We start from the raw sequence: 27425 nt of genomic DNA, 5'->3' as shown, positions 1-27425 counted from the left end.
ATGGGCACCATACAGAGCAGAAACTGGGGATGAAAGTGCTAACACCCCCTCTCAGCACCAGATGCTGAACAAACTCCGAGAATCCGAAGATGAGGAGCCAAGGAAGCCTGAGAAACCGGCTTGGTGAACAAATCTGCAGCATTCTCCGCGGAAGGACAATACTCCAAACGCAAATCTCCAGCAAGAACCCGTTCACGAACATAGTGATACTGAATCTCAATGTGTTTCGTACGAGCATGAAACACAGGGTTCTTGGCGATGGCGATGCAACTCTGATTGTCACACCAAAGAAGAGTAGATCCGGTAGGAGGACAGCCAAGCTCCTCCAATAATCTCCGCAACCATATCGCCTCACATGCAGCATAGCAAACTGCACGGTACTCCGCCTCGGTAGAGGAAAGCGCCACAGTAGGCTGCTTTTTACTGCTCCAAGAAATGGCTCCAGACCCAAGTGAAAAAACACAACCAGTGGTCGAGCGCCGTGTATCTGGATCTCCAGCCCAGTCTGAGTCAGACCATCCAACAAGAGTGCGTCCTTGGCCATAAAAGATGCCAAAATCCAGAGTGCCACGTAAGTACCGAAGAACTCTGAGAGCACACCGCCAATGCTGCTGACGGGGTTTGGATGAGAAGGAACTCAATAAACTGACTGCGAAGCATATGTCCAATCGGGAGTAGGTCAACCATACCAAACAACTGACGAGAACCCGATACTGTCCCTGATCAGTCCCTGGAGAAGCATCAAGTGAAGAAAGCTTCTCACCAATATCCAAAGGAGAAGATACTGGTTTGCACCCAGTCATCTGAAATCTGTCGAGAATCTCCCGAGTGTACTTCTGCTGAGAGAAGAAAATGCCCTTCGAGGTCTGCCAAATCTCAAAGCCAAGAAAATAGTGCAAGAGGCCCAGATCCGTCATCTCAAACTCTGTCTCCAAAGCATCCATAACAGAACGGATCCGCACAGAATAAGAACCTGTAAAGATGAGGTCATCAACATAGACCACAATGATAACAATCAACCCCCTCTCAAGGAGGATATAAAGGTTCGAATCTGCATGAGAACGGCGCAGGCCGAGCTTCTGAAAGAACTCATCAATCCGCTGGTACCAAGCCCGCGGAGCCTGCTTTAGACCATATAAAGCCTTCTTCAGCCGGTACACATGATCCTGTTTGCCCGGAACAACAAATCCTGGCGGCTGATCAACATAAACCTCCTGTGTAAGCTCTCCATTCAAGAAAGCCGACTTGACGTCCATCTGGAAAACGGGCCATCTATGATGTCCTGCAAGTGCAAGAACGGTACGAATAGTAGTCATCCGGGCCGTTGGAGCGAAGGTCTCATCGAAGTCGACACCAGGGCGCTGAGCATAACCCTTGGCAACCAACCTCGCCTTGTGCTTGTCCAAGCTGCCATCAGCTCGGAACTTTGATTTAGCCAGATCTTAAATCTATCTTATAGAAAAATTGGGTCCCATGAATCCTGTCAAGAAGCTCGTTTATGAGAGGGATATGGTACTTGTTCTTGATAGTGACTTGATTTAGCCCCCGATAATCTATGCAGAGACAAAGAGTGCAATCCTTTTGGAAAAGAAGGGGTGCTCCCCAAGGAGAGCTGCTGGGGCGTACAAATCCTTGCTCAATGAGTCGGCAAAGTTGCTCCTTGAGCTCAATGGCTTTAAGGAGAGACATCTTATAGGATCTTTTGGAGACAAGTTGAGCACCAAGAATTAGCTCGATCTCATTGTCAACTTCTCAAGGGGGTGGTAGTCCTGTAAGCTCATCAAGAAAGATGCCAAAAATTTGTTGGAGCCAAGAGGGTTCTGATTCTTTACTAGGTTCAACAGCTTTGTTGAGCTTGGCAAGGAGAACTTGTTGTCCCTTACGTGCTCCCTTGAGAAGATGTTTTGCTTTGACTACCCTAGACTTGGGTTTACTTGTCTTCACCTAAACTAGTACTACTTGATCCAACGCACACCAATCACCTTACGCTGCAGAGGCCGAGGCACCAAAATCCAAGTGCCATTCCGTTCGATAGCATCCAGCTCTGTCTGCATAGCATGACGCCAAGACTCATGTGAAAGAGCCTCGTCTACAGAAGTGGGATCAGAAGGACCATTAATGATTGTAGACATAAGAGCATAATTAACAAACATGTTGCCCTCATGAATTTGTTTTCCTGAAACTCTGGAAGAACGCCGAAGAGAACCAGGCGGAGGAGCAGAAGGAAGCTCACGTAACCCAGAGTCACGAACTGTCTGATAATACCAACCAGGTACAGATCTGCTCGAACTCGCCGGAGGAGGAGCAGGGTCATCATCATCTGACTGAGAATCCTCAGCTGAAGGTGTAACAGTAACAGCGGGAGCAGGAGGAGGAGTAGGAGGAGGAGAAGGAGGTGCAGGAAGAAGAAGCTCACCACCCCCCTCTGAAGATGTAGGAGTCTCGTCGAACACCACATCACGGCTCACAACAACTTTACCGGCTTGAGGATCATAAAGACGATATGCCTTGGACACAGTGCTGTATCCGAGAAAAGTCATGCGCTGAGACTTCGAGTCCAACTTGGAGCGGTGCTCCTTAGGCACATGAACATACGCCGTACATCCAAATATCCGGAAATGAACAACGGAGGGCTTCTCACCATGGAAAGCCTCATATGGAGTTTTGTCGGGAAGAGCAGCAGTAGGAGACCTATTCTGAATGTAGACAGCAGTGGAAGCCGCCTCAGCCCAGAAACGTCGAGGTAATGAAGAATGCTCAAGCATAGCACGGGCCATCTCCATAATGGTCCTATTCTTCCTCTCGGCAACTCCATTCTGAGATGGAGTATATGCTGTAGTAAGCTGTCTCCGAATGCCATGTGTCTTGCAATATTGCTGAAACTCCTGGGATGTAAACTCACCCCCTCCATCGGTCCTGAGAGCCTTGACCGAGTGACCGGTCTCTTTTTCCACCTCGGCTTTCCAATCACAGAAGTGATGAAAAGTCTCATCCTTGGTCTTCAGAAAGAAAACCCAAGTATATCTGGTAAAATCATCCACCATCACGAGCATGTACAACGCCTTACTCAAAGACGCGGTACTCATAGGACCACATAAGTCTGCATGAATGAGAGCAAGTGATGTCGAAGATCTGTGTGTCGCCTCCTTCGGAAAGGCGGCTCGGTGCTGCTTCCCCTGTAAACAAGAGGAACAAGGAGAAGACGGAGCCTTGATGGTTGGTAATCCATCAACCAACCCATCCTTCGAAGCTCGCTGCAGAAGCTGATAGCTCAAATGGCCAAACCGAGCATGCCAAAGAGCAGAAGAAGCACCAGAGGAAAGCAGAGCGGTCAGTTTGTAGAGACCACTATCTTGGACTCCCTGAGCCAAGATGCTACCAGTCGCTTTATCACGAATGGTAATCTCATAACGAGAAAAGATCACCTCCGCACCCTGAGCTGTAAGAGCACTCACTGACAAAAGGTTAAAAGCCAAATCTGGAATATACAGAACGTCAGAGAAGTACCTCTTGTCCTCTTCAGAACGGAAGATGGGGATAGTGCCATGACCATGCACTGGCACAGAAGAAGAATCACCCAGAGTGATCTCGCCTGATCTGGCAGTGAAGTCCTCGAACCAATCTCGATGGGGTGTCATATGAGCAGTAGCACCGCTATCAACAATCCAAGACCGTGACTGAGAAGTCACAAGAGCAAGTATACGCCGAGTACCTGCTAAGAGAAGAATTCCATCATCCTTCTTGGGTTGAGACACCGCCGTTGAGGAAGAGTTCTTTGCTGCTTCATCACGCTTCTTCTTGTGACATTGGGGTGACTTGTGACCCTTCTTGCCACAATAATGACATTCAATGTCCTTATTCTTTGAAGATTTGTTGTCTTTATCCTTATCGGAATCCTTGGAGTTCTTGTCAGAACCCCCTTTACCTTTCTTTTGTTGAGACTTCCCTTTATCTCGTGCTGCCAAAGCTCCATCAGCGCCACCGGAGGTGCCAGTCCGCTCCTCAAAGCGAGACTCTATCTGCATAATGGAGGGGAGAACTTCCTCCCAAGTAACTGGAACAGGACGAGGAGAAGAAACAAGAGACTGAAAGTATGCATCAAACCTCTCTGGAAGTTTGGAGAGCAGCCGAATAGCCATATCCTCTGTGGAGATGTCCTTGCCACAAACAGCAAGCTCGTCCCGGAGATCTTTCATCTTCGAGATGAAAGCAGATAAAGATGGAAACGCAGAAACTGATAAGTTCATAAGTTGCTTTTCCAATGCCAAAATCCGACCCGGAGACTTAATCTCATAGAGATCTGCAAAAGCCTTCCAAACTTCATGTGCAGCATCAGCTGTACGCACATGAGAGAGAACAGCATCCTGACAGTTCAACATCAGGAAGGAGTAAACACGTCGATCATTCGACTGCCAAATATCAATCTGTGCCTGAGTCACACCACCGGAAGAAAGGGTGGGAGGGGTGGCATTGGCTGGTGTAACAAGCCAATCCCAGAGATCCACGCCACGCAAGGCCGATTTCACCTTCACCTTCCAAAGGGTGTAGTTGGAACCATCCAACTTGGCAGACTCAGCAAACATATGAAGAGAAGTGGGAGCAGCCATCACAAGAGCTTGGGCTCAATCTCAAGAAATGCACAATCTCTGAAGAAAAGGTGTCCTCCACAGGTACCAAGAGTGCCACCAAAGCCTGCAACACCACAAGCCCCCTCTGCAAAGGGAAAGGACCACTGGAGAGGAAAACGCAGCAATGAACAAGTGCTGTTCTGTAGAAAACAGGCCGCCTGCAGTCCAATCTCCAAGTGGGCAATGAAACGCTGATCTCCAAGAGCCAGACGGCTGAATCGGTGAAGCCAATCTGAAGAAAAACTGACCAGCAGAGTGCTGTCCAGAAAACGCAGCAGCAAAGGCTATGGATCTGGAAGAAAACGCAGAGGAGAAGGTGCTGAAAACAGGGCTGAATCTGGGGCAGCAGAAAGGTTGCTAAACCTAGAGCGATGATACCATGAAAGAGTGCACAGAGCGGAAGCAAAGTGGCACTAGAATGTGCTGAACAGAGAGTGCAAGAGAGAGAGAGATATGGAGCAAACTATGCTGAATATACTGAACCAAAACAGTCCCAAGCAAGAGACAGTGATAGTCTCATAAGTGAGGGAGCAAACAAGTACAAGACTCTATGAAAAATGAGAGGCCAGCACCCACTATTTATAGTGGGGAAGAGCTGGCCGACTAGAGCATAGAAACAGGCCGACTGGAGCTGTTGGACATGGCTCCCTAGAAAAATGCCAGAATGGCTGGGAAAAATCCCAGAAAAATACTAAAAAAGGGGTGGCCAGCCCACAAGCAAGGGCCATGCAAAAGGGGACCAAATGGGCACCATACAGAGCAGAAACTGGGGATGAAAGTGCTAACATGGTGGACTCTAGAATGTTTAAATATTTGGAAAGTACAAGCTTTGGGAATGGGGGATTATCCTAGAATACAAAGGACCACACTCCTAAAATTTAGGAGAGTTGCTATTTTTGGCCCGACTCCGATGAAAATTCTGTTCGCGTCATTACGTCTGGAATTGAGCAGATACCAAGAGTTGGTAAAGTGCCTATGACAGAATGTCTACCAGTTGGGATATTTTTAGAGGTAAAGATTATGGAAGGACCCATCTCTTAGATTGGGACATGTGGCAAGAAAGTGGACCAAAGTGAGACAAGTGGCTTGACACTTGTTAGAAAATGGATCAAAGTGAGACAAGTGGCCTCACACTTGTCACTTCAGCTATTGTGTGGCTCTCCACTTGTCATTGTAGCCTTCTCTTGCCATTTTAGCTCATGGGAGGCCCAAATCTATAAATTGGAGCCCTCTCTCTTCATTAATAAAGGCTCTCTTGCTGCACACGAGCCTCTACCACGGTTACAGGCTGCCCTAATGATGGCTACTCTCTTTCTCTCTCACTTGAAGGCTGCCCATGAAGAATACCGACTGTTGGGGACTGTTTTGGAGGCTTCCATCGCGAAGAAATACTGAAGGCAAGGGTATTTAATCATTTATTATGATTTCTAGCCATTGTACTTGTTGTACCAACATTTGTACTTGTTGTACGTGCTGTACCAGCCCTTGTACTGGTTGTACCAGCTTTAGTACTTGCTGTACCAACCATTGTACCGGTTGTACCAGCCATTGTACTTGCCATACCAACCATCGTACCTGTTGTACCAACCATCGTACCGGCTGTACCAACCATCGTACCTGCTCTACCAGCCACTGTATCGGCTGTACCAGCCATTGTACTTGCTATACCGGCTGAATGGAGAGTTGTACTTGCTGTACCCTTTCTATTGCATGAAGACCCATGGTTTTTGGGGAAGAATCAGTACCCACACGGAGGTATATGGATTATATTGTTGGCTCGGCATTTCTATAGCCTATGTTCCGGCTTGGTTGCCTCGTGTTGGGTTGTGTTATGGCATTTGTATATGGATAATCCGACATCTCCCGTGGGGAGAGTTAGGCTCTCAAAGCTTGTACATAATATTATTGTGCTTGGGTAATAAAATACTCCAAGGGGGGGGTCGGTCCATTCCGACCTCTATGCGGTGTCACACGTGCAAGCTCCATTTTTAGCATTTGTGGATGTTTTGTCTAGCTTTTATGTTTTATGCAAAGTGATGATGGATACGTGTTAAGGCTGTGGCCATGTTTAAATGTTTTAATATGCATTGATGGTATCAATAAGTGTGTCAAAGGCCCTAGTCCCTCGGGCACCCGCCGCGAGTTTCATTGGTATCAGAGCATAGGCTTTCTTGGAAGCGGAGGCTTCCTTCTATCAATAAGGAAGACAAAAGATCTCAAGTGGGGACCACACTTACCATGATTGGTGTTAAGCATGGCCAGCCGCATTATAGCTTATGAAGCAAGAGCATGAGTAGTAGACAGCTTGTTGATCTAAGGATTTATGAATTCACATAATTTTATCGTGGAAGTGTGAAGTTGGCTTTATGTGCACACGTTTAGCACTCTTTCCATATGGATATTGTGGATTATATTATCAAGCTTACAGGCAAGCTATATGGAGATATATCTCAGGATATCTTAAGGATATGGTGACGAGATATTTCTTTTGGCTTCATGACCAACCTGGCAAAGAAAACCTAAGTATACTTTGAGTTTGCAAAGTTGGTGCTTTTGCTATTTACTATGAAGTGTTTTTGATGTTCACTAACCCTTGTATAGCCATGCAAGGAGAAAGGTGGTGTTATTTGCCTTGACATGGTTTCAGGGAAACATTGTTTTTGGCTCCCTTTAATGGGATGAATTCTTTTCATGGCTCCCTTTATTGCGATGGATTATATCCATGGAGATTTCTTTCTTGGACGTTGGCAAAGTGCCTATGACAGAATGTCTACCAGTTGGGATATTTTTAGAGGTAAAGATTATGGAAGGACCCATCTCTTAGATTGGGACATGTGGCAAGAAAGTGGAGCAAAGTGAGACAAGTGGCCTGACACTTGTTAGAAAATGGATCAAAGTGAGACAAGTGGCCTCACACTTGTCACTTTAGCTATTGTGTGGCTCTCCACTTGTCATTGTAGCCTTGTCTTGCCATTTTAGCTTATGGGAGACCCAAATCTATAAATTGGAGCCCTCTCTCTTCATAAATAAAGACTCTCTTGCTGCACACTAGCCTCTACCACGGTTACAGGCTGCCCTAATGATGGCTACTCTCTTTCTCTCTCACTTGAAGGCTGCCCATGAAGAATACCGGCTGTTGGGGACTGTTTTGGAGGCTTCCATCGCGAAGAAATACTGAAGGCAAGGGTATTTAATCATTTATTATGATTTCTAGCCATTGTACTTATTGTACCAGCATTTGTACTTGTTGTACTTGCTGTACCAGTCCTTGTATTGGTTGTACCAGCTTTTGTACTTGCTGTACCACCCATTGTATCGGCTGTACCAGCTTTTGTACTTGCCGTACCTATTGTACAAGCCACCATACCGGTTGTACCTACCATTGTACTTGTTGTACCAGCCATTATACCGGTTGTACCAGCCATTGTACCTATTGTACCGGCTGAATGGAGAGTTGTACTTACTGTACCCTTCCTATTGCATGAAGACCCGTGGTTTTTGGGGAAGAATCAGTACCCACACGGAGGTATATGGATTATATTGTTGGCTCGGCATTTCTACAGCCTATGTTCCGGCTTGGTTGCCTTGTGTTGGGTTGTGTTATGGCATTTGTATATGGATAATCCGGCATCTCCCATGGGGAGAGTTAGGCCCTCAAAGCTTGTACATGATATTATTCTCCTTGGGTAATAAAATACTCCAAGGGGGGGGGTCGGTCCATTCCGACCTCTATGCGGTGTCACACGTGCAAGCTCCATTTTCAGCATTTGTGGATGTTTTGTCTAGCTTTTATGTTTTATGCAAAGTGATGATGGATATGTGTTAAGGCTGTGGCCATGTTTAAATGTTTTAATATGCATTGATGATATCAACAAGTGTGTCAAAGGCCCTAGTCCCCCGGGCACCCGCTGCGAGTTTCAGGAGGAGCGGGAGATACTGTGGCAACTCTGGCGGAAGGCTCTTTGGAGGCTTGCTCCGCTTGCGTTTTTGGACAATCCTTCTTACCATGCCCAATGGTATGACAGAAAAAACATCAGTTTTCTGATTGATACTGTCTTTGCTCCTCTGGAGGAAGATAGCCCTGGTGATGCCTGCTTTAGTCTTTTCCTCAGGGGTTTTCTTAGGCTTGGGTTCCTTACCCCTTGAACTAGAGCTAGGACTGTTGTCTGTCTTAGTGTCTTTAGAAGACGAATTACCTTTCCGTGGTTGGGGTTTGGTATTGGACTGGGATGACTGCTTGGGCTTGCCTCCGTTCATCTTCATTTCTTCATTCTGAGCGAGAGTCAAAGCCCGGTCATATGTACTTGGTTCAAAGTTGCGAACTGTGAACCGAATGTTAGGATCTAATCCATGAATGAATTGCTCCAACTTGGCTTGCGCAGATAGCCCTAACTACTGTGCTAAAGTAATAACCTTGCCGGAAAACTGAAGGACTGGGGATCCGTTCTGTCTGAGTCCATAGAACTCATCTGCCAGACCGGTCATGTACTTGGGCAGGAGGAATTTGGTCTTCAGGTCATGGACAAATGTATCCCAGCTAAAAGCTGTGACACCCATGGTCTGGTCTGTATAAAGATTAGACCGATGCTGCCACCAAGTGACTGTCTCACCAGTGAGATGGGGAGCCGCTACGTGGACTCTATCCTGAGGATCCGTGATCCTGGAAAATGAGCAGTAAATTGATGAATAAACTGATTAAGTGCTAAATCATCACACGTACCATCATACTTACTGAAATTTGGTTGATGCTGCTGCGGACTGCTACTGGTGGCACCTGAGGCGGGGGATGTTGAAGAGAGGTGCTAGTATCTAAGATAAATGGCCTCCTTTTCCCTTTGGTGCTCGAGTAACATACGTTCTCGATCGAGCTCTCGTTGGTGCTCCCGAGCGGCGAGTTCAGCCTAACACCGGTCTTCGTCGATCTTGCGTTGGGCTTCCTCATAGTCCGGTCTTTCTGCTTTTTCTTGTTGTTTTCTTGCTTCTACTTTTGCTTTTTCTTCTATCCTTCTGGCCTCGTCTTCTCTCCTTTGTTGTTCCATCTGAAAGAAGAGGGAGATGTAGTCGGGGGCTGCTGGAGGCGGAGGAGAACGTGCTGCAGTTGCCTCCAAGAGTTGGAGACGCTCCATGAGCAGCTTGTTCTGAGCTCTCTAAGAAGAGCTATGGTGTCTGCGGTAGTCGGAAGAGCAAGGTCTTCTTAGGGGGAGACTTCTTTCGATTGATGGGTACTGTCCTTTGTAGACATGATGCTGAAGTCGGTGGTCGTGCCGGAACGCAATTTGACCATCCAAGGATGCCCTCACGCTAGGATACAGTGTGTGTGGACAAGCTGAATCTGATACCAATGTAACATGTAGCGGAAGTATTCGTATTGGAGGATCATGTCACACAAATGCTCACACCGTCTTGTGTATCCTGAGTTTCGCGAGTTTAGCAATCCACTTTAATGACTTCAAATTTTAAAGCGATATGAGAGAGAGAGATGAGAAGTGTACACCCCATATGGGGTCCCGAATTACCCACTGAAGGGCCCCCTATCCCGTTACCGAGATAGTATTTGCTTTATTATCTTTAAAGAGATTGACGGTGTGATTGACGATAAGCCAAACGCAAGACCTTTGAAGACCAAGTGTTGGGCTGAACTATGCACTGCTGTAGAAGCACCAAAGATGTTCAATCTCGAGCCTATGCACTCTTCCCAATGGAATGAGGGAGGGATGCAAAGCTAGGGCTGAGAGAGGGGCTGTTTGGGACTGTTCTAGACTGAGTATGAATGCTGTAAAGGAATATGAATGCTGCGTTTTACCTTCACGAAGTGGCTGGAGCAAAACGATGAATGAATGGTGAAAACTGTATGGATGCAAAAAACGCACTGATGGTTGAATGCTGAGAACTGTTGCGTTTGCTGATGGAGGGCTGAATGCACAAGTGTTGATGCTCCTCTTGCAGTAGGATGACACGCTTCTCCAAAACGCATGGGACTGAAGCGAAAGCAAGGCTAAATATGATGTGCCTGAGTGCTGTTGGCTGGATATGATGGAATGAATGAATGATGATGCAAGAATTCTGTTTATATGATGGAATGAATGAATGATGATGCAAGAATTCTATTTATATGGACTCATGGAGCCAGTCGGCTAGCTACTGAGCCTGAGCTGGCCGACTGCTCATGTCCAATAATAAATGCATAAATGCGTATAAAATGCTGAAAATGATGGAAAAAATACGAGAAAAATCCTAGTAAATATCATGATAAATATTGGATGATATTTGGGGTTCCTGCAATGGTCTAGATGCTATGCATGAATGATGTGCAATATGCAGGATGCTTTCTGATGCAAACCCTAAGGTTTCTACTGACTGTATATGCGTGAATGCGTCTCTTTGAGGATTACAATGGGGTCGCGGCGTACGATAAATATCATCCTAAATGGTACTGATATTGTTACAATGTTGCACTGATGATGATGAGCCAGTTTGTCACCATGCACTACAGTGCAGAGTGCATGTGACATAACTCCCTTTATGCAACTCTCTGAAGATGAAAGGAAGAGGAAGTTTCGCTCCGGATTGCAACCAGCTTACCGTTTGGGCATCGAATTGCACCGGAAACACACCCTTTAGCAGCTCATAGCATCTGCTCTTGCTACGGAGCAATTGGTGCTTAAAATTAAGCAAGATCAGGGAGGTTCTAGCAAAGAGAGGGCTGTCCCAAACCTGCAAAAAGGTGGACAGCCACCTAACAAGAGCTTTCGAGAATCCCAAAAGGGAGGTAAAGCTGAAAGTATCCCATCCAAGGACATTGCACCAAAGAAGAATAAGTTTGGCTTGACCTCTGAGCAAAGGGAGCAATATGCCAAAGAGAGGAAATGCTTTTCTTGTGATAGTAAAGAGCACATGTCTAGGCAATGCCCTACTCGCAAGCAAAAGCAAGAGGACAAGCCCCCCAAGGCAAATGTGCATGCCATTCCCGATGTGTAGGGAAACACTGAGCATGATGGCAAAGAGAGAGTGGTATGCAAAGCTTGGGGACAAATCAAGGATCAGCCTGCATTATTCATGTTTGATGATTGTGCCACAGATAACTTCATCTCTACACAGATGGTAGCTGTCTTGGACATAGAGATTGGAGACATGGGACCCCAGATTGAGGTAGAGGCTGCTTTTGTTGGCAAAGAGGTGCAAGTGACTCCTCTTATTGGCAAGTTGCGCATACATATACAGGGTTATTTGGATCATGAGCATGTCTTGATTGCCCCTCTCAATGGATGTGATGTATTGCTTGGTAAGCCTTGGCATCATAGGCTTGAGTCCCGCAAAGAATATAAAACCAACAGGATCACCTTTATGCATAAAGGCCGCATGCATGTCATTAATGCTCGCAAAGAAGGGGATTCCATCCTAGTTGTATCTCACATCCAAATTAATAAGGCAATGAAAAAGAGTCTTTCCGCGTAATTGGTTTTTGTTCGTGACAAAATTGAACAAAGTAATGTGTATGTGGATGTATTGACTCAAGATAGGCTGAATTTTCTTAATGCATATAAAGATTGTTTTGCTGATGCATTGCCATGAGAGCTACCTCCTGAGAGACCCGGGGATCATCGCATAGATCTTGTGCCAGGTAGTTCCCCACCTAACAAACCCGCATATCGTGTGAGTGCCGCACAACAAGAGGAGATCATGAAGCAGGTTAATGAGCTTTTAGAGAAGGGTTTGGTTTAGCCAAGCTCCTCACCCTTTTGTTCGCCTGTGCTTCTTGTACAAAAGAAGAATGGATCTTTCCGCATGTGTGTGGATTATCGAGCTCTAAACAAGCTCACCATCAAGAATAGGTTTTCAATCCCACGCATAGATGACATCTTGGATAAGCTTGATGGTTCGGCTTGTTTCAGTCGTATAGATTTGGAGAGTGGCTATCACCAGATTCGTGTGGTACCCCAGGATGTCCATAAAACCGCATTCAGGATAGCTTTTGGATTGTATGAGTTTTTGGTGATGCCTTTTGGCCTTACCAATGCCCCGGCAACATTCAACCGTATGATGGACAGGATATTTTGACCCCATCGTAAATTCATAGGTGTATTCTTTGATGATATCTTGGTTTTCTCCAAGAATGAGGATGAACATAAGACTCATTTGGCTACAGTGTTTGAAGAGTTGCGAAAGCATAAACTCTTCATAAATGCTAAGAAAAGTGAGTTCTTCCTCTCAGAGATACACTATTTGGGCCACATCGTATCCAAAGAGGGTGTAAAAATGGATATTGCTAAGATTAAAACCATTCGGAATTGGTCAGAGTTGCAAAATGTACATTAAGTGTGTAGCTTTCTTGGGTTATGTTTATACTATAGGCGATTCATAAGGCATTTCGCTAAGATTGCCTCGCCATTGCATGATCTTACAAAGAAGAAAGCCACTTTCCAATGGACTTCGAATGAGCAAGATGCCTTCTTGTAACTCAAAAAATGCTATCATTTATGGACCCATTTTTTATTGTTCCCGATTTGCAAAAGCCATTCATTGTGGAATGTGATGCATGTGGGAATTGTATAGGAGCTGTCCTAAATCAAGAGGGTAATGTAGTTGCTTATGAGAGCCGTCAATTGCATGATGCCGAGATCCATATGGACATTTATGAAAAAGAGCTCTTGGTTGTAATTCATGCCTTCAAAATATGGAAGCATTATCTTCTTGGGGCTGAATTTGTAGTCAAGACAGATCATCAAAGCTTGAGGTACTTTCTATCTCAAACAATGCTCTCGGAGAAGCAAATGAGAATGGCAAACTTTCTTTCCATGTTCCATTTTCAGATTCTTCATACTCCGGGAAAGAAGAATGTAGTGGCAGATGCTTTTGTCCAGGAAGTCTTATATAGTTGCAGTTTCAGTGGCCTCTCATGGGGACTTATTTGCCATGCGTGATTTGTATCATTTGGATGCTGATTTTTCCCATATATGGACTGATTTGATGGCTGGTCACTCACATGCCTCTTATGTGATCAAAGAGGGTTATCTTATGAAGGATAATTGCCTATGTGTGGTGAAGTATATGCGTCCAAAGGTTATGGAGGAATGTCATGCTCCACCTTATGCTGGTCATAGAGGTATTTTACCCACCACACGCATGATAGAAAGATATTTCTTTTGGCCAAACATGCGTAAAAACATTGAGGCCTATGTATGCGCATGTATTACTTGTCAAAAGGTGCAATTTGATAGGGAAAAGCCTCCCGGTTTGCTTCAGCCATTGCCTATTCCCTTGCAACCATGGGAAAGCATTACTATAGACTTCATCATGGACTTACCTAGATCCCAGCATGGAAATGATGCTATTTGGACCATAGTTGACAGGTTTAGCAAGCAAGCTCACTTTTTTCCCGTCAAGAAAACCATTAAAGTTGATCATATGGCAAAGCTTTTTCTTGCTCATATATTCAAACATCATGATATGCCTAAGTCCATTGTTGGGGATAGAGATCCCAAGACGACGAGCCTCTTTTGGAGGGCTTTAGTTGATAAAATAGGCACTAAACTTGAGTTCTCATCAGCTTATCATTGTTGAAGTGTTATGTGGCAGATCAAAAGAGTGCTTAGGAGAAGTATCTTCCACTTGTAGAATTTGCCTACAATAACATAGTACATACCTCCACGGGAAAGGCCCCGTTTGAGATTATTTATGGCAGAGTGATCTTGCTACCCATCCTTCGTACAAAGGATGAGATTTTTGCAGCCGATGAGTATGTGCGTGACTTGGATGTAGCCTTTGCTCAACTGCGGACAACCATTGCAAGGTTACAAGACAAGCATAAGAGGGTTGCCGACAAGCATAGAAGGGACATGCAAGTCAAGGAAGGTGATTGGGTATTGCTAAAATTTGAGAAAGCTAGGCTTCGGAAGAGGCCAGGACGCGAGGGACCATATCCAAAGCTTTCTACTCGATATTATAAACCCTTCAAAGTGATTGAAAAGATCAACGAAGTGTCCTACAGGCTTGCTTTACCCAGCCATTGGAAGATTCACAATGCTTTTCATGTGAGTCTTTTGCGGAAGTATGTGGGGCCAAATCCGGACGAGCCTGTCACAGAAGATCCGCCCGAGATTGATGAGCTTCAGGAGATCCTCCAGCCAGAGCAGATTGTATTTCATAAGGAGAGAAAGTTATCACCTGGGAAGCCTTCCAAGAGATACCTTGTGAAATTTAAGAACTACTTACCCATTGATGCAAACTGGGTGGATGAGGATTACTTTGTTGACTACCCGCAGCTTTTGCAGGCATATCTTGAGGCTTTTCAATTGAGGGCAACTATTTAGAAGCCGGGGGGGATGTCAGCATTTGGTCCATCTCCATTTCTGGAGCCAGTTCTATGGGATTGTCACTCCAAAGAGCGGCCAGATTTGTACCATATTCACATGTGGCCAGGCCAGTGGCCCATGTGAAAGGGTTAGTCATTTGGTGTCACATGGACGGGAACCAGTTTTGTGCCGCTTGTGTGTGACCAGTATTGTGCCATATGGACGGGAGCCTGTTTACTGCCACCCGTGTATGACCAGGATTGCGTCTTATCAGTGGGACTGTCACTCCATGGTAGGACTAATATTTGTGCCAACCTTGTCTATGGGATTGTCACTCCATAGGAAGGCTCGTGCCAGGACTTATGTTTTGTCTATGGGACTGTCACTCCATAGGAAAACCAGGACTTCACATTTCTGTCGCGCCAGTTTTGTGCCCGACAAGAAATCCTTGTACAAGTTTCATGAAAGGGAGATTTTGTTCATTACATGTGCACATGCATTTATGTTTGCATGCATAAACTTGTTTTTGCATGACTTGTTCTCGTGTGTTTGCCTACTGTCATGTCCTAGTACACTGGACGGGAAGTCCACAGTGTATCGTGGGTGTGCTGTTTGCTGATGAGTTGGTGTGGCGTATGAACAGGTGGTAAGTATTACCCTTTTTGGCCTTTTCAAATGTAAAATCCCTTAAGTAATGTCAACCGTAATATTTATAAGGTTGGGTGTTCACACACATTTAAACATTGGTTGGACATTTGTTCTAATGTGGGTGCCCAACATTATTAATAATATTTATAATAAGTATTGCATGAAGAAACTCCTTTTCCCCACACGTGGATGGTTGGTGGGATTGTGATTGATGGAAAGTACCCGCCTGGAAGCTGGACCCACCTTCCATTGTATCCGCCTCTGTCCAGTAGCCTATACCCGTCTCTGTTTACCAGCCTGTATCCGCCTCTGTCCAGCACTTTGTACCCGATTGCATCTGCTGTACCAGCCTGTACTTGATTGTACCCGATTGCATTTGCTGTACTAGCCTGTACTTGATTTTACCCGACTACATCTGCTGTACCAGCCTGTAGCTGACTGTACTCGACTGCACCTGCTGTACCAGCCTGTACCCGACTGTACCTTCTGTCCTATACCTGATTGCATTTGTTGTCCTGCACCCGACTTGCACCTACTGTTCCAGTATCCGATTGCACTTGCAAGTGTACCCCCTGTTGTTGGTGTACCTGCTGTTGGAGTACCCAGTTATACCTGCAGTTGTACCAGCTACTGTCCAGCATCTATTGTTGCCAGGATCCGCCTATAGTTTGGGAGTGCATTAAAAAGGGGATGAGCTTCTCTCCTGAGGATTGAATTTGAATCCTTGTTAGGTATTTAATTTTGTATTGATATTGGTAAAATTAAATGTTGTTTGTACAAGTCTTGTCAGGAAAATATATTATCCTGTTGCCTTCATTAAGTAAGACCACCGGGACGGTGACTTTTTCCTATGATTATTCTGACCGCGTCCTCACATTTTGAGGAGCCAGTGAAGGTCATTTGGGGAATGAGAAAAATTGGGAGAAAACGTGATTCGGGAGCACCAGGTATTGTTTCCTCCGCGGTGTTTCACCCTGCCAGGCGTTAGTACGGGCATGCCTGTTGGTGCATGGTCCCGGGAGACCAGCGAGGGCAAGTGTTCATCCAGTGAAGGTGGGAGATTACTTGTGACTTGGTCGACTCCGACAACTGATTCTTCACCGACAACATCATATTGTTTACCAGTTGTATTCGCTCCTTGTTATGGAGAAATCTGGCCTAGGGCCCGTGAACACTTGTACATATATATACTACAAGAAATACAACAGTATTGAGGGGGAGGCCCGACTCTTTGCGGCTCCAGTGATGGTGTCAAGTGTTCTTTGTTATTTTCAGTTTTAATGTTGCAAGTGTTGCTCATTGTTTGAATTAGTTAAGTGATCTAAAATATGTGTATTTTATCTTCCGATTTGTCAGGCCTCTTGTAGGAAGCGGTTACAATTTCCATAAGATCCCCTCTATATGTGAAGGTCAATCTGGATGTGAAGGGGCGAGAGGTATTGAAGACCATTACCTTGGTTTTACCAAGGTTAACAGAGAGGTCCTGCTGAGTGCAAAAGTCCTGTAAGGCATCCAACTATCTCTAAAGTCCCTTAGTTGAATCTGAGAGGAGCACGATGTCAGCCAGTGTGGGACTAGTCCCGCCTAATCCATCAATGAAGCTCGAGATCTCATCAATGTAGAGGCCGAAAAGAGTGGGTGATAGAGGGCAGCCCCGTTTCACCCCAACAGTGTTGGAAATCTCCTGTGATGTACCTCCTAGGTAGGACTCTCACTCGTTCGGTGACAGACTCATAGAGGGCGATGATGCTCCAAACCATGTCAGATGGGACTCCTATCTCCTGTAGACGGTGTAGGAGGTGGGCTCGGGGTACAATATCAAAAGCTTTGCGGAAATCCACAAAGCAACAATAAATCCTCTGATGTCGTGCTCTACCCTCCTTGATGATGGCATAGAGGGTGAAGATGTGGTCAAGGGTAGAGTAGCTCCTCCGAAAGCCAACCTGTCCTGAGGCTCTGCATCCCTGGCTCTTTGCAAACGAACTGAGATCCGCCTCTAGCACTGATCCATAGAGTTTGGCCAATGTGTGGCCAATCATGATCGTCCTGTAATTATTAGGATCAAGTGGATCTCCAGCTTTGAGGATGGGGGTGATAGTGCTGGTGGACCAGGAGGGTGGAAATCCTTCACAAAGGGCTCTATTGAACATGTAGGCTAGTAGGGGCGCCAGTGTATCATCGGCATGCGAGATGTACTTGCAGTTAGTCCCTCATGATCTTGGGCTCACCCATTGCGTAGTCTGCGAATTGAAGGCACTCAAGGATTAGGGTTAGGGTTTACAGAAGGCAATCAAGCGTGAAAACCAAGAGAGAGGAGTGAACACGACTTCCAGTATGCTTCAATGATGAGAAAAGTGAAGTACAATAGCCACATGATAGTGACCCTAAAAGATAAGTGTTCACATGTCCGGCCATAAATGTGCCGGGTGGACCAAAACACTTATAAACTGCATATAAGTGAAACTGACCTAAACTGGGGGAAAAAACCTCCACTAACTGAAGTAAAAAGTGCCCCAGTAATCTACTGATGATCACTAGCACTCCTCTGGGTGCATACACAGCATAAAACCCAACAAACCCCCCTGGAGTGATATGTGATCACTATACATCATCCACCAAAAGGAAACAAATTCAAAGCATTGCGGAATGCTTCAAATTTCGGACGTGGTAATGCCTTGGTGAAGATGTCTGCCACATTCTGATCTGTAGGACAGTAGATCAGACTGATATCTCCTGCCTGGAGTCTCTCCCGAACAAAATGATAGTGAATCTCAATGTGTTTCGTGCGAGCATGAAACACAGGATTCCTGGCCACAGCAATGGCACTCTGACTATCAGTATAGATAGGTGTAGGCTCCTCCACTGAAATATCCATATCAGTCATGAGACGACGCAGCCAAACACACTCAACAGTAGTAGTGTAGGCTGCTCTGTACTCTGCCTCACAAGACGAAGTGGCCACTGTGGTCTGTTTCTTGCTTAGCCAAGAAATGCATGAAGCGCCAAGGAAGAAACAATTTCCACTAGTGGAATGTCTGGTATCAAAGTCACCAGCCCAATCTGAATCACTGTAAGCATGTAACTGCATGTCACCCCCCTCAGGATAAAGCAAACCAAGAGACGAGGTACCCTGCAAATAACGGAATACACGCTTCACAGCTTGCCAATGTGACAACCGTGGGCTGTGCATGAATCTGCTCAACTGAGAGACTGCATACTGAATATCTGGCCTTGTATTACACAAGTAAATGAGGCACCCAACAGCCTGAGCATATGTAGTGGCATCAAAGGAAACACTGTCATCTTGTAGTGATAGTTTCATCCCAGGCTCCATAGGAGTACTAATAGGCTTGCAATCCTGAAATTTAAACTTCTCCAGAAGTTTAGCAACATAACGTGATTGCAACAACCCAATGCCTCTGTTATCCTGTACAAACTGTATGCCCAAATAGTAATGTACAAGGCCCAAGTCAGACATGCCAAATGTTTGTTGCAGTATCTCCTTAAAAGCTACAATTTTGTCATCATTTGATCCCATGAGCAAGAGATCATCCACATAAAGACTGATGACCAGCAGATTTGTGTCTTCTTTCTTTACATACAGAGTGGCCTCTGGTGGACTGTTCACAAATCCCTGAGTGAGTAGAAAAGCATCTATTTTTGCGTACCAAGCTCGTGGAGCTTGTTTCAAACCATACAAGGCCTTTTTCAGCCTGCAAACTTTTCCCTCATGACCATGTTCTGCAAATCCCATGGGCTGAAATACATAAACTTCCTCCTCGAGGTCCCCATGTAGGAATGCAGTCTTTATGTCCAATTGGTGAACAACCCAACCACGATGTGCAGCCAATGCAATGACACACCTAAGTGTCGACATACGGGATGTAGGAGCAAATGTCTCCTCATAATCAATGCCCTTCTTCTGTGCATAGCCCTTTGCAACTAGACGGGCTTTGTACCTGTCAATGGATCCATCTGCATGTCTTTTCAACTTATAGACCCATTTAGTACCAATGGCTTTCTTGCCTTTGGGCAGATCAACCAAATCCCATGTTTGATTCTTTTTAATAGAATCAATCTCAGCCTGCATGGCTTTGTTCCAATGCACATTATCTCGTGCATCCACAAATGAATCAGGCTCATCATCATCCTGTAAACTGGCTGCCATAACCAGATTCAAATCCATGATGTGTGCATGCTCATTGGTCCTTGTCTCCCTACGAGTACGACCAGCAAGAGGACCCTCTAAATGGCTGTCCTGTAATGTCCTCAAATACCATCTAGGTATATGTCTGACCTGTGGTGCCTGCTGTCCCATATTTGGTTCAGCTTCTGGCTCATTTGGCTGCTGAATTTCTGCACCACCTACATCATTTGCTGGCTGTCCAGTACCCTCATGAGTTGGATCACCAACTGTGGAATGAAACTCCATGGGTAGTAGACCTTCAAACACATCATTTTCAGCCTGATTTGCCTCATAACCAGCCATGGATATTTCTGATTTTTCATCAAAAATCACATCCCGAGTGATGAATATCTTCCTGGATAGTGGGTCATATAACCTGTAGCCCTTGCTCTCACGGCTATACCCAACAAAAATGCATTTTGTGGCTTTATCATCCAGCTTCCTCCTCAACTCTTTGGGTATGTGTGCATATGCAAGACACCCAAAGATACGAAAATGCGATACAGAAGGCTTGCGGCCATGCCAAGCCTCAAAAGGAGTAATAGAAACCAATGCCTTTGTGGGACATCGATTCAAAATATGACAAGCACACATTACTGCTTCCACCCAAAAGATATGTGGTAGTCTTTTTGCCTTTAGCATACATCTGGCCATCTCCATGAGTGACCGATTTTTCCTTTCTGCAACCCCATTCTGCTGTGGAGTGTAAGGAGTAGTATACTGATGTTTTATACCTCTACTCCCAAGAAAGGAATTCAGCATATGTGACATATATTCCCCCCCTCGGTCAGAACGGAGAGTCTTCACCTTGCATCCTGACTCTGTCTCAGCAAGTGCTACAAAGGCCAAAAATGCATCATATACCTGTGATTTCTGTGTCAAAGGATAGACCCAGCATATACGAGAGAAGTCATCAATAAATGTTGCAAAATAAAAGCAACCACCTAATGACTTCGTCTGCATGGGACCACAAAGATCACTGTGTATAAGTTGCAACTTTGCAGTTGCTCTTAGAGCCTGATCATGTGGGAAGGAAAACCTGTGCATTTTTCCCAAAATACATCCTTCACAAATGTGATCTGGAGGCTTCTCCATGAGAGGTAGATCTGTAAACATATTATGTCGCTGCATAAGCATAAGACTACCAAAATTTACATGCCCCATGCGAGCATGCCATAACTCCGCATCAACCATAGCTGGAGTAAGAGTGAATGCATGATAAGCAGACTGATCCACTGGCTGAAATGCATCCAACTCATAAAGTCCATGACATAGTGTACCAGTAAGCATCAAGGTCAAGGCATTTGCTTTGTCTCTGACCATGCATTTATCATCATCAAAGTAGACCTGCATTCCACAATGTGCTAAAGAAGAAATGGACAACAAATTCTTCTTTATCCCTGGTACATATAAGGCATCTGTAAGGCGGAGAATGGAGCCATCAATGGCTGTAAGCTGAATCTCCCCAATGCCACAAACTGGATATGAAGCATTGTTGGCACACTGAACAGTTTTGCCAACAGGGGCAGGGCCAACATGACTAAACAAATCCCTGCGAGATGTGATATGCTTTGAGGCACCACTATCAAAATACCAAGTACATGCATGCTCTGTCAAACTGAGTGCCTGTGAAGACCAAGAGGCATCATAGCTGCATGTATAAAAACAGTAATCCCTGTCCTCAACAAAAGAAGCAGTCTCTGGAGGAGCTTTAGGAGCATCATTAACAGACATCCCAGCTTCCTTTGCCTTCTCTTTGGCAATCCTCTTCCTACATTCCGTGATGTAGTGACCTGGCTTCTTACAGTAATGACATTTGCCCTTCTTCTTGGGCTGTCCATCACCTTTCTTGGTATCCTGTGAAGAACCACCATCACCTGAGTTTTGATTTGCACTCTTTGGCTGAGTTTTTCCTTTCCCCTTTTGACCTGTAGTAAATGCTTGTTCAGCATTTGTGTTCATATTCATATTCTTCCTCATTTGCTCCTCTTGTAGTAAGAGAGCAACAAGTTCCTGATACTTGAGGGGTTCAACAGCATTCCTCATGCTGAGGTTCAAAGAGGTATGGAAAGCCAAGTAAGATCTTGGCAAAGAGTGCAAGATGGTGGACACAAGCTGTGTCTCAGGAATAATCTCATCCACATTGATGAGTTGCTCTCTCAAATCCTGCAGCTTGTTTAAGTGGCTAGACATATCATCTCCTTCATTCATCTTCTGATTTTCCAGTTCTCTTTTCAAAAATGAGATCCTAGCCTCATTACGAGCAGCATACATCTGCTCCAAAGTCACCCATGCATTCTGTGAAGAGCCAGCTGAACGAATATGAGGTATAATGGACCTCTGAACTGACAATGCAATGAGTGACAAAGCTTGTGCATCCCTGGCATCCCATGTCTTTTGAGCATTTGTTCTCTGAACAGGCAATGGCTGTCCTGGAGCCTGTACCTGTTGTCCTCGTCCACGAACACCCCCTTGGGGAGGAGTCTCTGGAGCCAATGGACCTGGACGTGGTTCATCACCACTAACAAAATCCCAAAGACCTTTTGCCACAAGCACATTTTTCAGCATAAAACTCCACAAGGAGTAGTTCGTGCCATCCAATTTGTCTTCCTTAGACAAATATGTGAATACATCACTTTGCTGTTGATTTGCCATTATGCTTTACGCACAATGTTGTACCTGTTTACCAAAAAACCCAATAGCAGAAACCCTGATAATAACTGTACTCCACTGAATACAGTTCACCCAAATCTGCCTGCACTCTCAATCCTCTGAATGTGCAGCTCAATGCACCATTGACTGAGTAGAGCAGCAAATGGCGTACACAATGCCAAAATGCCCCAAAAATGCCCAAATTTGTTGCACCCAAACTGTGCAAAAAACCTGTATATTTCTTTGATAGAAAATCTGCCTGTTGTGCCTGTATATTTTCACAGAGAAAATAAAAATGCCCAATATTCAAAATATGTAATGCTTACCACTTCTGTGCTGAGCAGTAGGCTTAACTGCAATCGAATGTTGACGTGGCAGAATCTGGTCGGCTGTACTGTGCAGATACCTTGACTGTACTATTGCAGTCGTGTGCTGTACTGTGCACTGTACGGAGTAGGGCGACCAGTTACACGTCAGCTGCAGGTTCAGATGTGCTTATCAGGTACAGGCGCTGACTGTACGGAAGCAAGTCGCCTGTTGCAGCAGGCGCACAGGTGATGGTGGCTGCGCTTGACTGTATGGGCAGGTACAGTAACTGAAGGCGATGCAGGTACAGTACCCGACTGAAGGCGACCAGGTACTGAGGTTGTAGGCGGCGCTTGACTGTACGTATGGGCAGCTAATGCGCACGTGTAGCTGATGGCGGCGCACAATGGTGTGTATTGGCAGCAGGCGCACAGCTGTAGCTGAAGGCGGCGCACAATGGGTGTACGGGCAGCAGATGTTGAAGCCGGCGGAGACAAGGTATACTGAAGTCGGTGCAGACAAGGTGTACGTATGCTGTACGGGCAGCAACAATGCAGAGTTTCAATGCTCTGATACCAATTGAAGGCACTCAAGGATTAGGGTTAGGGTTTACAGAAGGCAATCAGGCGTGAAAACCAAGAGAGAGGAGTGAACACGACTTCCAGTATGCTTCAATGATGAGAAAAGTGAAGTACAATAGCCACATGATAGTGACCCTAAAAGATAAGTGTTCACATGTCCGGCCATAAATGTGCCGGGTGGACCAAAACACTTATAAACTGCATATAAGTGAAACTGACCTAAACTGGGGAAAAAACCTCCACTAACTGAAGTAAAAAGTGCCCCAGTAATCTACTGATGATCACTAGCACTCCTCTGGGTGCATACACAGCATAAAACCCAACACGAATGGCCTTGAGGACCATGCCCTTTGTGAAGAAGGTGGAGGTGGTGGAACGGGGATCTGGTGGTGGGGGTAGGGGTGGCTGATGGGGGATATGATAGAGAGAACATGCATAGGAGTGCCATGTGTCTGGGCAGGTGATAGGTGGGGAGGGTGATGTTCTCGGAGTTTCCTCCAGGCGTCTCTTTGCAGTTCGGCCCTAAGAAAACTCGGTATAACTCATCCTCTTTCCCGAGCGTAGAACTCCCGTTTCTTGTGTTGGGTGAGCTGTTGAGAAATCCGTTGCGCTTGGCGCTTCGTGATTTGCCCAATCTCACGTTACCCCTCATGCTTGAGACAGGAGCGTGTGGTCCGGGCCCCGGCATTCGTCATCATACCAACAGTTCTAGGGCATGGAACTGCAAGGTGGCTTGGCGGTAGACCACCGCGTGCAGATGAAAGAAGTGGTGGCGGATGTGCGGAGTATGGTGGTGAGCTGTGATGTGAAGGTGGGTAGGGGGGACAATAGGTTCCACATCCTGGAGTTGGCAGTGGATGTGGTTGAGTAAACAAGGTCAAGCTTGTGATAAAAAAGGACCTGAGTGTAATGTGAGATGGGGGGGTGGTGGTGTGCAGGTAAGAGTGAAAGAGAGGTAGGCATGGTTAGCTTCAAGGGGGGTGGCGGGATGGAGAAGTCGGGGAGAAATGTACCAAAGCCGGAGATCCCATAAGGTAGTCCACGGTGCTAGTACCTCCTAAGTGAGGGAAGGAGGTGAGGGCGTCGGAGGAGGTTAAGCCTTAGAGCTTGATGGCTTGAGAGCTTGAGCTTGAAGGCTTGAGCCTTAAATAGGTAGAGGCTATAGGCTATAGCATATGGCATAATAGCCCATATGCCAAAGTCAAACAGCTGAAAACAGACATCCAAACGGCCGAAAATGATTAAAAGTGGCTACTTGCAAAACTGCACACAGGAGGCAACGAGCAAAAACGGTCGAAAACTGTGGACAGTACAAAGACCGTACGGTATTCCATACGAAATGTAGTCGTACGGAGTATGGAAACAACCATGCATCAGTCAAATGAAGGTGGTCTTGGCACATGAATCTGTAAAGCAAAGCCACGGGCCCTCTTTCTTTGTACGGGCCCAGTTAACTCACAATCCCAAAGTTAAGGCCTCACATCAAGATTTTAAGTCCACATTACACCACATGCAACCTTGACATGCTTTCTAACGCAAGGGGCCAAACAAACTCTCCATCTTCAACAAGCCCTAAAGCATGTGGATTGGTCTCTTCATGCGGTTACCATTAGGAAGGGGGGTATGATAACCACTCCATTGGTTAACATGGTTTCGTCCCACCCGTCCTATTGTAAGGTGCTTCGTCATCTTACCTGCATGTAATAGAAGCCTCAGTCACAAACCTCATAGATAGTCAACTGTGTTAGAGCCTCGGCCATGTGGGAAGCGAGGCCATCTAAAGGTATTATTAAAAATGATGAGTGCATATGTACTTCCCATCTTTAGTAGGATGAGAGAGAGATTTTGGGATATAAGTGATACTTTCTTGTCTGCCCATTTTGAAGGTGGATGCAGAAATGGGAAGCCAAAAAGAGGAGTGAAGGCTGGGGAGAATATGAGAAATGCTGGGTGCTACGACCTGCTGATAAAGCTCAAGTAACAAGTAATGAGGTTATTTCTGGAGAAGGCATACTGGTGGGGGCAGCACCTTTGGTATCAGGGTCAATAAAGCCATTAGTGGTAGATTTACCAATGGTAAGGGATCTTTCACTTGAATAATTTCAAAACTATTTTAGGGTGGCTTCAAAAAGGGCACCTGTCCCTTAACCCTCATTTTCCATAGAAATCATACGCCCTCCTAAGGCATCTGGAAGTAGGGATGGGCGACTAGACCCAAAGGGCCTTGCGTAGTTTGGAAACACAATATATGTTTAGGCTTTGTTATGCTTCTCATCTGTATTTCCTTTGTAGTGCTCAGCTTTGGAGAACACCTTTTAGAGTTGCGCTTCTCTAATTTAAGTTTGTTGACAGGTTTCGAGTGTTCATGCACATGTGTATGGCAAAGATGTGCTGAAATCCTACAAGAAATATGTTCGTGAGTACTTTGTTGTTGACCTTGGGAGCACAAATGGCACCTATCTGAACAGGTGAAAGGCTAAGCATGGTGACTTTCTGGATTTTGATGATTGAAGGATTCACTTACCATAAGTTTTATCAGGATAATTTAACATAAAAAAGACAAAGATGCAAAAAAGATAATCAAATTTATACATAACTTGTGTGTAAAATTTAGAAAACTGGTAAGTGTAATGTATCTTTTATTTTTGCTTCAAAAAGGTGACAAAGTGCCCAAAAATGACACATTACAGGTCAAAATTGCGGCCTCGGACTGAAGTAAAACTTTCTTGTGGCGACACCTTGAAGTTTGGAGATGAGGTACGCTAAATCCTGTTTATTTTTTAGAATTTTCATGCAAATTTTTGGATGTGAAAACATCAAATTATCTTTATAATGAGAGGTGCTTTAATCAAGAGATACATCTATGGACCTTGTCCATTATCAGGCATTGTAACCTGATTGGCTTCTTTGTTTTAGACATTTCTTTTGCTTGGCATGTTTGTCCCATGTAGAAAGCTGTTTTTGTTGTGGAATCACAAAAATAAGCAACACAGCAAATCCAAGTGGACTACAAAGAAGAATGGCTGGAGTGGATCTTATCCAATCATCGTCAACAAAGAAGAGTTATTGAAGTTTTATGGTGTTTTGTATATATATGTATTATCTAATGTCGATTCTTGAGCACACACACTTCATGTTGTAAACTATACAGCAAGTTGGATAAGGTATGAACCATGTAGACTTGAGTCAATGCCCTGCTTATTGTCAATTGTACCACTTCCATCTACATTGAGAGAGTATCAAAAAATACATTGTGTAAACTTTGGAGGAATTCTAAAGTTAAGCATATAGTAAGTTAGTAGTTTTCAAAATCTTCACATTGATATTTGACAATGTAGAATGTTTGAAGTGATAAGGGTTGAAGTCAAAGTTAATGTTTTTGTATATTTCCTGTTACCAACTGCTGCATAAGCTTTTTATGCTAAAAGAATGCTGATAAAGCAATCGGCCTACTGCTAGTTAGCAGGGGTGCCTACTATATAGTATTGGTTGTTTACAAGCTAGTGAAGGCACATTGCGGCTTGCTACTAGACAATTACGTGGATAAAAAGCTCATACTACTATATGACAACCACTTGCTAGCTAGCGACAGGCTATTGCTAACTAGCTGGAAGTGGGAAGAATGTGCTACTAGATAGCAAAGCTAATCCCTTGGAGTGGAAAGCATGTGCTGCTACAAAGAATGGGTTAACTACCTACCATCTAGCAGCACAAGCTCCTCACCTCTAGGTAGTTACAAATAGACCCTTGCTAACTAGCAGCTTGGGAGATGGCTTTGGCTTTGGAGCATAAATGATGTCTATTGGACTGCTTAGTTGGTGTCAACCAATTAGTAGTAAACCTTTACTATATAGCAGTCCACTAAATAGCAGGTTGTATGGTAATCACATGGCATTTTGTGCTTGCCAGTGGAGCTTTGTTCTGTGTTTCAAGGCATGTTGAAAAGTTGAAAACACTAGTGCTTGGTTGAGTGCATGAAGCCTTCCCACCAAGTGCGTGAAGCCTTGCCTTGTTCACAATCTAGAGGACAGATACGCATGTTGCTGCATTGAACAGTTGCAAATGTCATTCCTCAAAGATTTGATCAGTAGAAAGTGTAACCGTTTGTTCTCTTCTAAACTTGCAGCAGCTA

General features: G+C 45.1%; 1 protein-coding gene across 2 annotated transcripts in view; it reads left to right on the top strand.

Annotated features, from left to right (window-relative positions):
- The window catches only part of LOC147615187 (uncharacterized), a 52884-nt gene extending 26287 nt beyond the window's left edge, over positions 1 to 26597 (top strand). The window contains exons 5-8 of one of the 2 annotated variants that reach the window (XM_086779214.1): positions 25180 to 25369; positions 25646 to 25761; positions 25984 to 26050; positions 26245 to 26597. In XM_086779214.1, coding sequence (XP_086635340.1) covers positions 25180 to 25369; positions 25646 to 25761; positions 25984 to 26050; positions 26245 to 26277 — 406 coding nt within the window. In that variant the 3' untranslated portion in view covers positions 26278 to 26597. The remainder of the gene's footprint in view (positions 1 to 25179; positions 25370 to 25645; positions 25762 to 25983; positions 26051 to 26244) is intronic. The other variant, XM_086779215.1, reaches the window with a different exon arrangement.
- The last annotated feature ends 828 nt before the right edge of the window (positions 26598 to 27425 follow it).

Source organism: Cibotium barometz, chromosome 40 (genome assembly GCF_041138505.1).
Source record: "Cibotium barometz isolate CiBa-2024 chromosome 40, ASM4113850v1, whole genome shotgun sequence".
NCBI classification, from domain to species: domain Eukaryota; kingdom Viridiplantae; phylum Streptophyta; class Polypodiopsida; order Cyatheales; family Cibotiaceae; genus Cibotium; species Cibotium barometz.
This window is presented reverse-complemented; position numbering and strand designations above follow the sequence as displayed.